This window comes from Solanum stenotomum, chromosome 9 (genome assembly GCF_019186545.1).
Source record: "Solanum stenotomum isolate F172 chromosome 9, ASM1918654v1, whole genome shotgun sequence".
Taxonomy (NCBI): domain Eukaryota; kingdom Viridiplantae; phylum Streptophyta; class Magnoliopsida; order Solanales; family Solanaceae; genus Solanum; species Solanum stenotomum.
The window spans coordinates 13,839,483-13,856,228 of NC_064290.1; the positions used below are offsets into that span (position 1 = coordinate 13,839,483).

The window sequence follows — 16,746 nt, forward strand, 5'->3', positions numbered from 1 at the left end:
AACATATTTATTTATGACGATGCAGTATATATGTTGTTTATATAGTAATTTCGTTTGGAAAAAAAAATCTCGCTTTTATATTCATGTGCAACAAGTTGACAACAAAAATTGGTTTTTTCTTATTTGATTATGTGTGGTAAAAGTAAGTAGATATGTGGATTTCAAAATCGAAGGAATTATGATTCAAATACGCATTACAATGACTTGATTAATTTCTTCCTGATCAAATGGTTAATATCATAGCTAATATCCATATATTGGCAAGAGTACCAAGAAAGACATTGCCATTTGGGAGACTGAGACAGGGGTAATTTTTCTACGAAATCGGCATGGAACGCACAAAGAAGAGGAGTACTTCACCACCAGTCAGGTATGGCACCCTAAACTTCCTTTTAAAATTTATTTCCTTGCATGGAGAATCATCCATAGAAAACTTCCTTTGGATGATACTCTATGCAAGTTTAGGACTTTGTGTTTGTTGTGCACAAAAACAGAAGGAAACTGGACAACACCTTTTTATAGACAACAACATAGCTAGATAAATGTGGAACACACCCCTCGGTATATGTACTCAGACAAACTGAAGAATACTCAGAAAATGGTGGTCGACCAAAGCAAAAAGCAGGATTCACAAAATGACCTTACACAGTGTTCCTATGGGAGATATGGAGACAAAGGTGTTCTTGTAAATATGGTACACAAAAGATGTTTTGGTGTAGAGGAATGGAGAACAATATCTGGTGGACAGCTATTAAGTTAGCTTTTCCAACATTTGAGATGGCAGACTCCTGGAGAAATTTCAGCAAAACAGTGGAGCAACTTAGACATACTACCGAATGGAAGATGATCAAATGGATTAAACCAACCCCAGGAAAGGTGAAACTCAACACCGGTGGGAGTTTCTCCAACAACGGAGCTGGCATTGGAGGCATAGTTAGGAATGAATATGGCTTTTGCGGAGAAGGACAGCAACAACAAAGCAGAGGCAAAAGCGGCTTAAGTATGGGATACAATGGTGTGCTCAGAATGGGTTGACTAATTGCCTAATTGAGCTAGACTCTATGATAAAGAACAGGGGCACAAACAATCTTAAACTCAAGACTATAATCGAAGATATTGTGCAGATAATGAACAATATGAATTGTAGTATTGAACATTGCTTCAGAGAGGCTAACCAAGTGGCAGATGGACTAGCCAAATTTGGTGCCATCCATGTGGGAAGCCATATCTTTCAAAATTGGCAGCAGATCCCCAACAGTTCCAAAGGAGCTTATCACCTGGACAAAGCTCAATTACCTAGCATGAGAATTAAATATGACAAGGCCAACTTCTTTGTTAGTTAATTAGTTTACTTTTGTACATAGTGCTAGTCATGGAACTGGCAACTTTTGATCAGTTCCTTTGAACTCAATGGTGCATCAAGATGTAAGTTTTTGCTGGAAGAAATAAGATGCACATCCATTCATGGATGCAATTTATTAAAAAAAAAAATGTGGTTGTATATTAACCAAGAGTAGATACCATAATTGAAGAAGTGGAAGTTAAATACTTTATAAACGATATATATATATATATATATATATATATATATATATATATATATAACCAGATGTATCTCGAATTTCTTCAACAAGTATCGCTTATCCATAATTATGAAAGACAGGACTATGGATGCAATATAATATGGTGTTATTGGTGAAAGCAATGTACATTCAATTGAAGAAACTCATGAGATGCAAAATTTATATTTAAATAATTCAATTCATAGTATATTTATGGCCTGTAATATAGAGTTTTAAATACATGTGATGTGAATTTTTTTTTCATGCAAATACAATTTGTTCAAGTTTATGCCCGTTTATCAACTCAGTCTATCTTGACCCATCAAAAATTGACTTGATATATAGTCCAAATTAACCTATTAGAAATCTTGTCATAATATTTTCAAAATCATTTTTTTCTTCTTGATGTCATATAGTCATAATAAAAAAGTTATTATCAGATACTAAAAAATTCTAATGAACAAACAAAGTAATTAATATTAAGTCAGAATTAAAGTCATGACCCATATTTTTCGCTCATTTCGGCCCGTATCAATAAACCATCATTTTGATCCGATCAAATTTAGCCAGACACCTCTAAGCCCAAATCCCTAATTTTTTAGTGTGTGCTGAAATATCATTCTGCAACAAAATAAAACATGACAAGTTCATATGAGGCGCCAGCTTGATGAAGGCATTTTGATCTCATTGGTGAAAGGAGTTCCCCAGTTTAGTCCTGAACCTTAGTGTGAAGTGTGTGTTTCTCCACAACTATAGAATAGGTTTGGTTGCTGCAGACCTCAACTCTGCAACAGCTCACCAAAAAAAATAATGAATTCACTCTGAAAAATGGTTAGATGACCTGACTATCGAAGGGCTAAGTTCTGAAACATAAATACCAATGGCAGATCACCAATGTTCCATCATCAAATTTTTGAAAGTATTCCTCTGAGCAAACTATTAAAAACAGTTTAAATCAATGATAACAGGAACCAAGTAAAAGTGAATCATCAAAATGAGTTTTTGCAGATAGCAACTCAAATAGCATTTATACAAACAAATGTTGAAAACTTAACAGGAATTCTCTTCTGTCTTTCAGGTTCACCACTTACAAAACTAGCATCAACATGTCAAGGAAACTGATCATCAAGAGACCTAATCAAGATGATGCTAAACATTTCCTAGGAAGAGCCTTGGTTATCTCTTTACAACATTCAGAGCTCAAAAGCTGCTTTGTCACAAACCTATATGACAATGATAAGCCTGTGAAAGGCACACACGTACTGTGCCCTAATCCTAGCCGCTACTTTGGTGATTAATAAGCATCTCAACATTCATTTATTTCGGAGTACCTAAGTCAACAAAAAAACTCAAAACTGTGGAGATCTCTTGTTAGGTGAAAACAAAGTTCCTGGAACAATAATCATCCCAAATGGACTAAACTCTAAATTTAACCTGGTATTTTACCAGATAAAAAGCTGCAGAAAACTGCTTCATTGCTATTGAGTCATTATACAACCAGAGTGATCCTTTTTCAACACTTTAAGTGACCTGACCTGGAAACCAAGCACATGGCATGAGAAGCACCGATGGCTACTGAAAGCACGTTATGGTATCCAAGTCCATCATCCTCCATAAGAAACTTGACTTCAATAGGAGTTGACTGTTTCTCCGGCAATCCCGGAACACCCAGTTGACAATCTTTTGCATTGCCCCACATGTATAGTTTCCCACCATCTGTCACCAGCAAAATTAATTATTAGTGCATTTCATCCTTTGTACAATAAGCTAAAGATCATACAGCACAGGTCATGGCTTATTAATCAACAGGTCTCTAAAGCAGCGATGGAAAATGGGAACAATTGGATGAGAACAATTCTTTTAAGTCCTTTATTCATAGCTTCGACTTAATGGATGATAATTTCTGCACTAATCCTTGTGTTATGCATCTAACCAAACAGATTGTGACATGTTTTACCTGTTATAGCTGCCGACGATGAACCTCCACAAGATATATAGATGACTTTCTCGTGGGCCAAAGCCTCAACTTGGATAGGGACTTTCTGGTTTTGAAGAGAAGAATTACCCAGTTGACCATGGCCTCCATGACCCCATGAAAGCACTTCTCCTTTATCTGAGAGTAAAGGATACTTCAAATATAAGTATTTCAGATACATAGATAGATATGCATGTGACATAAAGTAGTTTCAGTGTAAGCTACCAGTCAAAGCTAGAGAATGATATCCCCCACTAGCTATCTGAACAACACGAACACCTTTAAGGCTTGGAACTGGTTGCGGTTTCCAACCACCTAATTTGTCACCTCTTCCAAGCTCATAGTTTGAATTGGCTGAGAAAAGAAGAGACCAGAAATGTTATTGATTGAAAGAAAGGTCACATAATAGACGAAAAGTGTTCAAAGTACACCCAAGAAAGTAGAGAAAAAAGAACAATACTGGAATGTTCAGTCCTATACCAGATAAAGTCAAACTCTATCTATTCTATAACTTAGCATGAGACTTGATATTATCCTTACCTGTATCAAAATAGAAGTACAAGACTCATTACTTATTTATTTATAATGTGGAAATCCCCGGAGCCAAGGGCACAAGGTTTGAAACTCGGCAGATTATAGGTTCACCCCTCTACCCTTCTCCATTTAAATACCAAACTTTTAACTATGGTAGGGTTGTGACGTATGCCTAGCCCACATATCACATGTTCACTATTACCACCAGATCAAAGCCCTGGGAGCACAATTTGATGCTTCATCAAGTTTGTTTCTAGGTCTTGTTCATTATTATGGGTCTGGTTTATTATTATGCTGGGCGCCGAACTTGCTGGATTTAAGAGGAACAGATGATCTGAAATAAATACATACATACATTTTATAAGTGGAAGGCTCAAACTAAAATGCTATTGGACAAATAACTTTAATCAAATAAAATTCGTTTAACATTGTTGTACAATACGAAACGTATATTCTTTTTTTTATAAAGGTAACATAACATATAAGAAATCCTATTTACACCAAAAATATAATAGACTAAGGGAACTCATCCTAAGTTTGTGGGTTGGGTTGCTTGTGTCTTCAAAAAAAGTTTTCAAACTATCCACCATATGCAGGCTGGGATCAGCTGCCACCGATTCCCCTCCCCATTTCTTCTACCCATACCTTTCCAGTTGTTGAGTAACTCAAAGGTAGTTTTAGACAAGACCCAACTGGGAGACCTAAAATATAAAAGAGCATGTACCACAGATTTGCAGTTGTCTTGCAATGGATGAAAAGGTGGCCATGTGTCTCCACATCTAATCCACATAGTAGACATCTTGAGCAAATTTGAAAACCACTTCTTTGTAGTTTTTCATGTGTTAGGCATGCTTTCCTAACCACTAACCAGGTAAAACAAGAGAGTTTTGGAGGGATCTTGATCTTCCAAAGCCACAGCATTGTAACGGAAATGTTGTGGTTTAAATTCCAGTAAGCAGGAGGTACATTTTTCGAGAACTCTCTTTCCTACTTTCGTTTAATATATCATGCATGTTATGATAATAACATTTAGGGAATATAGCTATTTTAGTCCCTGTGTTATTGTATTATTTTTTAAAAGCCAATTCAGGTATTTAAATTTTCATTGCGATCTAAGAATTCTTCTTGTATTATTTTGGTGGATTAGTTGTCAGTAACTACACACAATAAGTTGAAAACCAAAACAAAATGCACACAATTGACTGCAAATTTGTTATTTTCGAAGCTTATATTTAATCAAATCGTACATGTTTTTAATCAGGGCGCAGTTCATGGCTGGGGTGGGTGCATTTTGCTCCAATATTCGAAGTCCATTATCAGTTTTCCCAATTTTAAGCTTTGTTTCGAGTCCAGCACTTCTTTTTCTCAGATTTCTCTTTTGATACTTCTTCACTAATGTGAAACCTGTTTCATTCCTCAAAATAATTGTGCAAGATCCTAGAATGATCACAAGTTATAATTTAGTTACGCTAATCTAATAGTAACTTTTGAAGATTGTGAAAATACAGAAGAGGGTGGATAAGTCAAGAACCGTAGCCCACAAGACACTGCTGCAAATGCTTCCAATTTCACTGTACCTAGATTTTGTCCGTATCCAATTGTGAAGACCATCACAAGGATAACTATCTAGCGAACTTCAAAATAATTGGTCTTCAATTGAAGAATTATGCAGCGAAGGCAAAAAAAAAAAAAGATTCTTTGTACAGTGGATGATCCAAACTAGAACGGTAGAAACAAAGTTCTCTTCTGTTTTGACTTGGAGAATTTTATCTTGAAAATAACGAATTGCCCTTCGTAGAGTTATCAGTTCTTTATGGTATTTTGGCTCCGTTAATAAAAGGACTAAAAACAGACACATTACTTGATCAAAGGTCAAATGTGCTTAATAAGATATTATAGGGACTAAAATAGGAATAATACAATAAGGCAAGGACTAAAATAGCTATTTTCCATAACATTTATGTTATTTTAAAAAGTTTGGGACCGATTGACACAAGATACATGTATAATGTATGTGCCCACAAATTAGTATTTGTGTGTATACACACAAAAAAATATGTAATTGGAGTTAGGTTATTCATTTGCTAATTGGAAGTCGTATACATTCATCGACAAGAACAAACACTATTTAAAATGTGTACATGTTCAATGAATATGTCCTTCAGTTTAGAAATGACCCACTAACAAACGTTGAGTGTCTCACAAAAGACATACACTGTCCATGCAACATTAGTTGACCCTTTTGCAACCTACCATTGAGGGAAAAGAAAGGAACAGATCCATGCAATTTGTTATCAGATGACTGTAATTCATGAACAGAATTGCATCAGCTTGGGAAGTGAAATTTCTAGGTTAGCTTGACATGTGAGACATCAAGATGCTCGACTAATCCAGAAGGAACGGGTGAGTGTAATACTAGGATTATGCTCCACTACAAGGCATTTGGATTAAGACTAACTAAACCACTTAATTTTGCAATAATGATATCAAGACAACATCCAAGCCATATTTTGCCTCCACTTGAAGTCATCATTACGCTTCAGCACTCAACTATGATAAAAGAAAAGCATGCAACCTTCCTTATAATTTTTTTGATAAGGATCAAACACAAATAATGGTGTCAACTGGAACAAACCACCCTTCCTTTCAACAAATTGACATCATCATAAGGGAAGAGCATCAAAAAAGCGATAGAATCTTACCTCCCCAATTCCAAAGCTCTCCCTCTTCTGAAAGTGCCATTGTAAAAAACCCACCACATGAAACAGCAGCTACGCTTGTAGGAAGTGATTTTACTTTTAAAGGGATGCTAAGACCACCTGCTTCATTTGGGCCTCGACCTGGACCAAGGCCCAATCGACCATCCCCTTCATCTCGTCCCCAAGTATAAAGTTCACCTATTGACGTCAAGTAAAAACATAAACTCCAAGTTAAAGGAAAAGAATCAGCACTAATTTCTACTTCACATCCAAATTTTATCGAGTAAAAGACAGGAAATAATTAGAACAGCAAGTACTTCACAACATACTCCCTCAATAAGCTGTAGACACACATTCCCATGTCAAATACTATTAATCTTCATTGGAGCGATTTGATGGTAGACATGACCAACAGCTATCAACTATCGGTTTGTTGGTAAGGTGAGAGCTTCAAGCCAGTTTCTAGTGCACCTCCCATATATGCACCACCACACAAAAGAGGGAGGGAAATGCTTCAAGCACAAAACCTTTGACTTCCTTTCCAAAATGGGTTGTTGAATGATGAGAATCTAAGTACGAACTAAAAGCATCAAATTTTTTGTGTGAATCTGGATATTTTCTTCAAATTTTTAAAGTAAAACTTACATTTTCATTTAGTAAACTACATAAAACAAATTAATTTCAATTTTACACATTAATAAGAAAATTTTAAAATTATAATTCAAGGAAAAAGAATTTTTGTCCAAATAGTGATAGTATCATACAAATGGAACAGTGTAGTGAAGAACCACCCATCCTCTACATTCATATCATGACAAACTCCTTTTAAAAAAAACATTATTTCTACCAGTAAAGCAATGGATTCAACAACCTAGGCATGCATTAGGTGGGACACTCAAAAGCACGAATTATCAAACTAAAAATACCATTGGCTACTTTGCATCAAAAAGTATAAGATGTAAGGGTGGCAAAATGGTAAAAATTTACGGCTATCCGCTCCGCCCAAACCAACCCATTTTAAATGGGTTGAATATCCGATCATTTCAAAAGTGGGTCAAATATGGGTCAGCCCATACTATCCACCGAAAATTATTACTCAGCTCACAACTTGCATCTTTTACACCCTCTTTTACACACAAAGGGAAAAATAAAAGTAAACTAAGGGTATTATTTTATGTTTTTTAACGAGATAATCACATCATTCAAAACTGGGCAAGTAGTATATTCTTTTTTTTTTTTTTGGATAAAGTGGGCAAGTAGTATATTTTATTTGTTAAGATCCAAATTTCTCATTCTAAAGTAAAGGCTTACCAGTAAATATTCTTTGAATAACTTGATAGTATACAAAAAACCATTTACACTAACATTATATAAACTCTTAGTAATATCCCCCTATACCAATTTATGTGGCATACTTTCCTTTATAGTCTGTTCCAGAAAAAAATTACACCTTTCTATAATTGGGAAGTGTTAGAATAGAAATAGGTAATACACAATCCTACTTAAAATAGGAATAGGAATAATATATAGTTTCCTACTTGGTAAAGGATTGTATTATAGTGCCTATAAATAGGGTTTCTACGTAATGTAGACACACAACAATTCAATAATATTTTTCTCCTATATTACTCACATGGTATCAGAGCCTCTACGATCTTGGTAGAGAATAGGTACGAAATGCGGGAGGGGTACAGAAAGCTCGACCTGGGTAAGAATTTTAGGGTTACCTTTGCAATTCTGGGACCAAAAAATTTTCAAGGCTATTGGAGATTTTTGCGGAGGGTGGGTAGAGACAGAAGAGGAAACCCAATTGAGAAATCATCTCAAGTGGGCAAGAATCAGAATCAAAGGAGATGGAGCAGACATACCCAAAGAGGTGACCATCGACGGGGGTGAAATATGCTATACAATGCAAATTTGGACCGAATCGCCGGTAAGGGTGGTCGCCGGAGAAGACCGGAACACTGAAGTCATTACCCAGCGGATACGAGGCAGAGAACCATTGGGTAAAGACGAGAACCTCCTGCAAAGTCAAAAAGCAACAAACACAGCAGGTGAATCACATGTTTTGACAGAAGAGCATGGGCAGATTTTGAAAATAAATAAAGGAGTGGGCCGGGGGGAGTCCAACTCAAAACAAAGCCCAATTCAAAGGTTTGGGCCGGAGCAAACTAAAAAAGGTCATTTAAATAAAAAACTTGACGTAATATGTGATAAGCAAGGGAGTTTTATCGAAGGGTTAAAGGACATCAAGGAACTAGCGTCTCAGTTCCTACATGCGTACAACAAAATGGAAAAAGCGAAGATGGTAGAGAACATCAACAACTCTGCAAATCAAAATTTCGGAGAGTCAATTAACCAGATGGAAGAGGCTGTTGAACCAACTCGCAATAAAGCAAAGGAGATCGACCAACCTAAGGATGTTGGGGAGAATTCAGGAGTACAAAAATCGCCAGAAGAAGGCTGGCAAATTCAGCAGATTCATGATGTTGAGCCAGTATCCATACAAAGCCATAGAGACCAGACAGATGCAGAGGTTGAAGCATCCAATTGGGTAAGTTCACATATTTTGGAACTTAGCAGAACTTACGGAGTGGCGTTTGAAGGTTTTAGGGGAGAAACACATACATTACTGATGAAGATCGATGAAAGAAAAAGGGGGATGGAGAAGAAAGGGGAAAATAGTGAAGCAGCAACTCCTCGACACATAGGAATTGGCAAGAATGAGTTGAAGAATTTGCAGTCAGATTTGAATGAGGAAGTTGAAGGTGTAAGGAACAGAGGGAGAGTCCAGCCACTATTTCTCAAATGAAAGTAAATATATTATCATGGAATGTTAGGGTGATTAACAAGATTTCAACAAGGAATCTGGTTAAGAGCTCTCTACTTAAATGGAGAGCTGATGTTTACTGCTTTCAGGAGACAAAAATCAGCAAGGATGTAGACAGGATTGCCAAACAATTGTGGGCTAGCAGATGGATGAGGTATGGGTATATCGAAGCCGATGGCAGCAGCGGGGGGGTCCTGATAATTTGGGATTCAAGAATTTGGGTAGGCAGTAGTGTAGAGGAAGGCAAATTCTCAATTACATACAAATTCGAAGCTGTCCAAGATGGGTTTTGCTGGTTTCTCACTGGTGTGTATGCTCCACACACTAGAACTGAAAAATTAGAATGCTGGGAAGAAATTGCTGCATTTAGGGAGCTAAGTGGAGGTCCATGGGTTACCTGTGGGGACTTGTGGGGACTTCAACACTGTTAGAACAATGGCCGAAAGAAGAGGATGCAGGAGAATAACCAATGTAATGACTGATTTCTTGAGGTGGATAGAGGATATGGAGTTACATGACCCTTGTCTAAAGGGTGGGAATTTCACTTGGTTCAGAGGGCCTAACCATCAAAGTGTTGCTAGGCCGGATAGGTTTCTCTACTCAACTGAGTGGGAAGAACAATTCAGAAACATTAGACAACAAATTATGCCTAGAGTTATATCTGACCACAGCCCCATTATGCTACAATGTGGTGACTGGGAACAAAGGAAGCCTTACTTCAAATTTGAAAATTGGTGGACTAATGTTGAGGGTTTCAAAGATTTAATTCAGGACTGGCGGAATGGTTTTGTTGTGGAAGGATGCCCAGAGTTCAAACTTAGCATGAAATTAAAGATGCTAAAGCAGAAAATCAAAGAATGGAGCGGTGTAACTTTTGGGGAACTCATCAACAAGAAAAACAGGTTACTAAATGAGCTAGCTGAGATAGATTTGATTCAGAATGACAGAATGTTGACAGAGGATGAGATGATTATTAGAGCAATGATCCTAGTTGAGCTAGAAGAGTTAGCAAAGAATGAAGAGTCCAAGTGGAGACAGAAATCCAGAGTATTATGGCTAAAGCAGGGAGATAATAATACCAAGTTCTTTTATGGAGTGGCAACAACACATAGGAGATACAACACCATCGATAGACTGGTTATTAGCGGGGAGGAGAGTAAAGATCCGAAAGAAATCAAAGAGCATATAACAGAATTCTGTAAGAAGCTATACACTGAATCAGAAAGCTGGAGGCCACCTTTTGTGACGACGAACTGCCCCAGAATAAGTCAAGAGGAGCAAGAATGGATGCAGAGACCATTCTCAGAAGAGGAAGTGGTACACATTCTCAAATTGTGTGATGGGGATAAAGCCCCTGGCCAGATGGTTTCACTATGTGTTTCTTCAAGGAGTGCTGGGAGATCATAAAGGATGATGTGATGCAAACAATTCATAACTTCCACCAGAATGAAGTGTTTGAAAGATCCTTGAATGCCACCTTTGTGGCATTAATCCCTAAGAAGTATGGAGCAGAGGAACTCAAGGATTTTAGGCCAATAAGTCTGATTGGTGGAATGTACAAAATCATCGCTAAGTTGATCACTGAAAGAATGTGTTAGGATTCTTAGAGAAGGATCGAGTCACAGGACGATGAACAAGAAAATCTAAATCAATTGACTTTGACTTTCCCTTGCCTTTGTTCAAATTCCTAGATCGACCTATTTTTGTATATAACTTCAGCTCATTGAAGGGAGACTGAAACCTTAGAGTTCAATGGAAGAGAGAACTCCGATCTCTTGCTTTTTACTAAAATATGACTTACCAATTTATTCCTCAAAAGCCCCTTTAAATAGGAGTCTTATTACATCAATAGCAAGTCTAATTCTTATGAAAGTAGGAGACCTAAATCCTATTCCAAACTAATAACTATAACTTAACCTAATCCTTATAAAACTATGAAATATAAACCCTATTCTAGAATAATAAATAAAGCTACTAAAAATATAATTAAATACTTAATTTAAGGACTTCCAACACATCCACAACATTACCCCCCTCTTACGTTGAAAGAGCTTGTCCTCATGCTCGAATTGCACGGCAATCATCCAGAACTTCTGGAATATTGTCTACTGAATCATCCAATTCCAGCCAGAAAAGTTGTTTGCACTGGTGAATGGCTGAATATAGTTCGTCACAATTATAGCATAATCCCTTAGCTCTTCTCTCTGCCATTTCTGCACGAGTTAATCGCTTGACCAAAGGGGTCTGGTTGCTGGTCTTGGTATTAAATGAATCGACTGAACTTGTAGCAGATTTTGCCAAGTTTACTGTGCTGCCAAGACTACTCTGGGACTGCTGCCCTTTTTGCAGTTGTTGTTTTTGCTCTAAAGCCCTGGCTACACTCATAGCCGTTGATAAGTCAGGTGGTTTGAGCAATTGCACGTCCAATTTAATTGAATCATCTAACCCTGCCATAAATATTCCCACATGTAAGTGTTCTGGAATAAGCTCATCAGCCCTAGCCAACTTTTCTTGAAACTGACGTTGATAAATTTCAACCCTACCAGTTTGTCGAAGCGTGACCAATTCACCTACCGGGTTGCTGCTTTCAGGAGGTCCAAATCGCTGGAAACATTGTTTTTGGAAGTCTTCCCAACTCATTGGTCCCTTCGCTCGTTTAAGCTGATAATACCATAATTGTGCTTCTCCCAACAGGTGAAATCTAGCCACTCCAACCTTTTCTGCATTTGTTGTATGTTGATTTTCAAAAAACTGCTCACAACGATATGCCCAAATCAGTGGGTCGTTGGTGCCATCATAAGTAGGAAAATCCATTTTTGCATACCTTGGTATTGTCGAATTGGAATTACCACTAGTTTGATGATTATGCTCAGTTGGTTGAATAGGCAATGTATTGCCTCTAGGAGCCGGATTTGTTGATTTACCAATTGTCTGGGCATTACTTGATTCTGCCCCATGGACTACTGGTTTTGTAGAGCCAATTCCCAGTCTAGAAAATTGTTCTTGAATGACTTGGACAATTCTTTCACCGAGACGTTGTTCCATAGCTGCAAGTTTAGTACCTGGAATTGATCTCATCGCCCATTGTGTTAGGCTCTGATACCAAATTGTTAGGATTCTTAGAGAAGGATCGAGTCACAGGACAATGAACAGGAAAATCTAAATCAATTGACTTTGACTTTCCCTTGCCTTTGTTCAAATTCCTAGATCGACCTATTTTTGTATATAACTTCAGCTCATTGAAGGGAGACTGAAACCTTAGAGTTCAATGGAAGAGAGAACTCCGATCTCTTGCTTTTTACTAAAATATAACTTACCGATTTATTCCTCAAAAGCCCCTTTAAATAGGAGTCTTATTACATCAATAGCAAGTCTAATTCTTATGAAAGTAGGAGACCTAAATCCTATTCCAAACTAATAAATATAACTTAACTTAATCCTTATAAAACTATGAAATATAAACCCTATTCTAGAATAATAAATAAGGACTTCCAACGCATCCACAACAGAATGAAAACAGTTATGGGGAGACTGATTAACGAGCATCAAATGGCTTTTTTGAAGGATAGACAGATAATGGATGCTTCTTTATTGGCTAATGAGTTGGTCGACTCCAGGGTAAAGCAAAAGATACCAGGTATTCTATGCAAATTGGACATAGAGAAGACATACGACCATGTAAATTGGAACTACCTATTTAAAGTTCTGAGTGACATGGGGTTTGGGAGGAAATGGGTGAATTGGATCAAGTTTTGTGTGTCAACAGTGAAATTCTCAATCATTATAAATGGGAGTCCAGAAGGTTTCTTTCAATCACAAAGGGGACTGAGACAAGGAGATCCCATGTCCCCTTTCTTATTCCTTCTAGCAATGGAGGGACTCAACTACATGGTTAGAAAGGCTAATGAATTGGGGTGGATAAGAGGCTTTGGTGCATATACTAACATAGCTAATAACATGGAGATTACACATCTATTGTATGCAGATGATTCTCTTGTGTTCTGTGGTGCAGAAGTGTCGCAAATTAGGCATCTGAGGGCAATACTAACCATATTTGAAGCCATCTCAGGTCTACATGTGAACTGGCAGAAGAGTTGCCTGTTCCCAGTTAATCAAGTCAATAATATGCAAGGCCTAGCCGACAACCTGGGCTGCCAAGTGGCCTTTCTTCCCACCAAATATCTGGGGATGCCCTTGGGAGCCAAGAACAAAGAATTGGAAGTATGGAGTGAAGTCTTGGAGAGAAGTGAAAGGAAGCTGACAAGGTGGAAGAGTCAATATTTATCTCTGGGAGGTAGAGTGACTCTCATAAAATCAGTTCTGGATGCCCTCCCAACTTATATGCTAAGTCTTTTTCCACTACCAAAAAGTATTGGAAAGAAACTCAACAAGTTGAGAAGGGTGTTCCTCTGGCAAGGGAACAAAGGGAAGCAAGGATACAACTTGGTTAAATGGGAAGAGGTGATAATGAGCAAAGCACAAGGAGGTCTGGGCATTAAGAATTTTAAGTATTCAGAACACTAGTTTGCTGCAAAAATGGTTGTGGAGATTCTGTTGCGAAGATACAGCATTATGGAGGAGGTTCATAGCTGAGAAATATGGCCTACAGAGCAATTGGATAACTGAAGAGGTGAATGGTACTTTTGGGTGCTCAGTATGGAAAACTATTAGGAGAATGTGGACTGACTTCAATGCGCAGGTGACTTTCAGAGTGGGGAATGGCCTGAAGATCAGTTTCTGGAATGAGATCTGGTTAGGCGATGTGAAAATGAGGATACTCTTTCCTGACTTGTACATTATCAGCCTACAACAGAATGACACTATAGCGCAGATGTGGAGTCCTCAAGGCTGGAACCTTATGTTTAGAAGGGCTCTAAATGATTGGGAGGTTGAAAGAGTAGCAGACTTACTCCAGGCCTTGAACCTGTTCCTTGGCATCAATGCAGAGTCCGACAAACCAGTTTGGAAATTGCATAGTAGGGGAGTTTTTTACAGTAAAGTCTTGTTACTGGGAAAGAAACACCAACCACTCTTTGACAACATCTTGGCCCTGGAAATTAATATGGAAGATTAAGATCCCTCTAAAAGTTGCTTGCTTCACTTGGTTGGTAATTAGAAGAGCTTGTCTAACACACGAAGTGCTACAAAGAAGAGGTATACAGATCTGCTCAAGGTGGTTTATGTGTGAACAAGAGGCAGAAGAAAATGGCCATTTATTTTTGCACTGCAGGATGGCTACAGATCTGTGGAACATGTTCATTTGTATACTCGGGGTTAATTGGACAATGCCCAGAACCACTTTTGAGGTACTAACACACTGGCAAGGAATTGGGAAGAGAGGATCAAATGGAGATTGGTGGAAAAATGTGCCGGCTTGCATTTGGTGGACACTATGGAAAGAAAGGAATGGAAGGTGCTTTGAAGGGAGGACTAGCAGTTCCCAGACAATCAAGATGAGATGCCTTAGTCTTTTGTTTTTTTGGTGTAAGCAAGATTTAGTGGGGGAAGTAGATAGTTTAGTGGAGTTTATAGGACAATTGTAAATTTTTGAAAATTTGGTTTTGGATTTGAGAATGACGGCACCCCCTGGGGGTTTGTAAATCTCTCCTCATCAATTTCTTAATGAGGTCTTTTGTGTTAATACAAAGTTACCTATTTCAAAAAAAAAAAAAAATCAAAGAACTTTTGCTGCCGGCAGGCGGATATTACCCATATATGCCGCCCATCTTATCAATGATTATATTAGCAAAAGTTGGGTCGTCGTGTATGTTTCAGGTAACTATTTTCTCAATCTAATTTGTATAGCACCACATCATCATTACGGTGGCTACTTTCTTATATCTAATTTATGTAGCACCGTGCCATCTCTCCGATAACTACCTTTCATATTTAATTTGTGTAGCACTGTGCCATCTTTTCGATGACTACTTTTTTCATATCTGATTTACGTAGCACTGTGTTTTTTCGGTGACTACTTATTTGTGTAGGGTCGTTCCATCATTCCGACTCTACCCATATAATTTCTCTTTTTCAGTAGGGTCGTGTCGTCAATCTCGTCAATCTGACTCTAATCCGTATAATTTCTATTTTCCAATAGGGTCATGCCATTAATCTGACCCTATCCATATAATTCTCTTTATTAGTAGGGTCGTGTCATCATTCCGACTCTGCCCATATAATTTTATTTCTCAAATCGTGACCACTTTCAGCCATCAAATCTAATACTCTGACACATTAGCATGTTCCGATTTTGAGCACTTTCTAGCGATCATGCATTCTGAAGAAGTCTATATGGAGCAACCACCTAATTTTGTTGCTCAGGGGGAGTATACCAGCCTTGTATATCGATTACATAAGTCACGTTTTGGTCTGAAACAGTCTTAGCAAGCTTGGTTTAGGAAGTTCAACACCGTAATTTTATCACTCTGTGTTTTATCGGCATCATGCATCAAATTCAATATTTCACTAAAAGACCAAGCACATTGAGATTGACTGACATCATGCATCAAATCTAGTATTTCATGAGAAAACTAAGCATATTGAGATTAAATGTCAATTTTGTGAAGTTGAGCGATCAACTTGCAGATATCTCACCAAGTCTCTCATCGGTACTCGTATTAATTACATGTGTAACAAGATAGGTACATATGACTTGTATACACCAACTTGAGGGGGAGTGTTAGAATAGAAATAAATATATACAATCCTACTTAGAATAGGAATAATATATAGTTTCCTACTTGGTAAAGGATTGTATTATAGTGTCTATAAATAGGGTTTCTATATAATATAATAATGTAGACATAACAATTCAATAATATTTTTCTCCTATACTTCTCACAAAAAGAATTAACTTGAAAAGTTTCATTTTACCCTTAATGAAATGATTTTATAGCCACACAAATGTTTAAGAATAGATTTAGACCACAGATTTCAAAAGTCTCCTTGCTTTCTTAAACTTTGTGTCAAGTCAGATGGTGCCACAAAAAATTGGGACAGAGGGACTACCATGTTTGGTAGCATTATTTTGCTATGTAGTATAAAATTCAACACAACTAATACAATGTTTGGGTTGCAACTTGGAAACCCGCATAACTAATATATGTAAAAGTTGTGAGGAAATCTATGCATTATTTTATACAGGAT

The 16,746-nt window shown here is 37.4% G+C and overlaps 1 protein-coding gene across 1 annotated transcript in view; it reads right to left on the bottom strand.

The window, feature by feature from the left end:
- Positions 1-2,547: 2,547 nt before the first annotated feature.
- The window catches only part of LOC125876244 (RCC1 domain-containing protein RUG3, mitochondrial), a 29,885-nt gene continuing 15,686 nt past the window's right edge, over positions 2,548-16,746 (bottom strand). Inside the window, exons 3-6 of the mRNA XM_049557376.1 lie at positions 6,774-6,968; positions 3,763-3,891; positions 3,520-3,675; positions 2,548-3,278 (exon numbers count right to left, since the gene is read on the bottom strand). Of these exons, the coding sequence (XP_049413333.1) occupies positions 3,076-3,278; positions 3,520-3,675; positions 3,763-3,891; positions 6,774-6,968 (683 nt within the window). The 3' untranslated portion in view covers positions 2,548-3,075. The remainder of the gene's footprint in view (positions 3,279-3,519; positions 3,676-3,762; positions 3,892-6,773; positions 6,969-16,746) is intronic.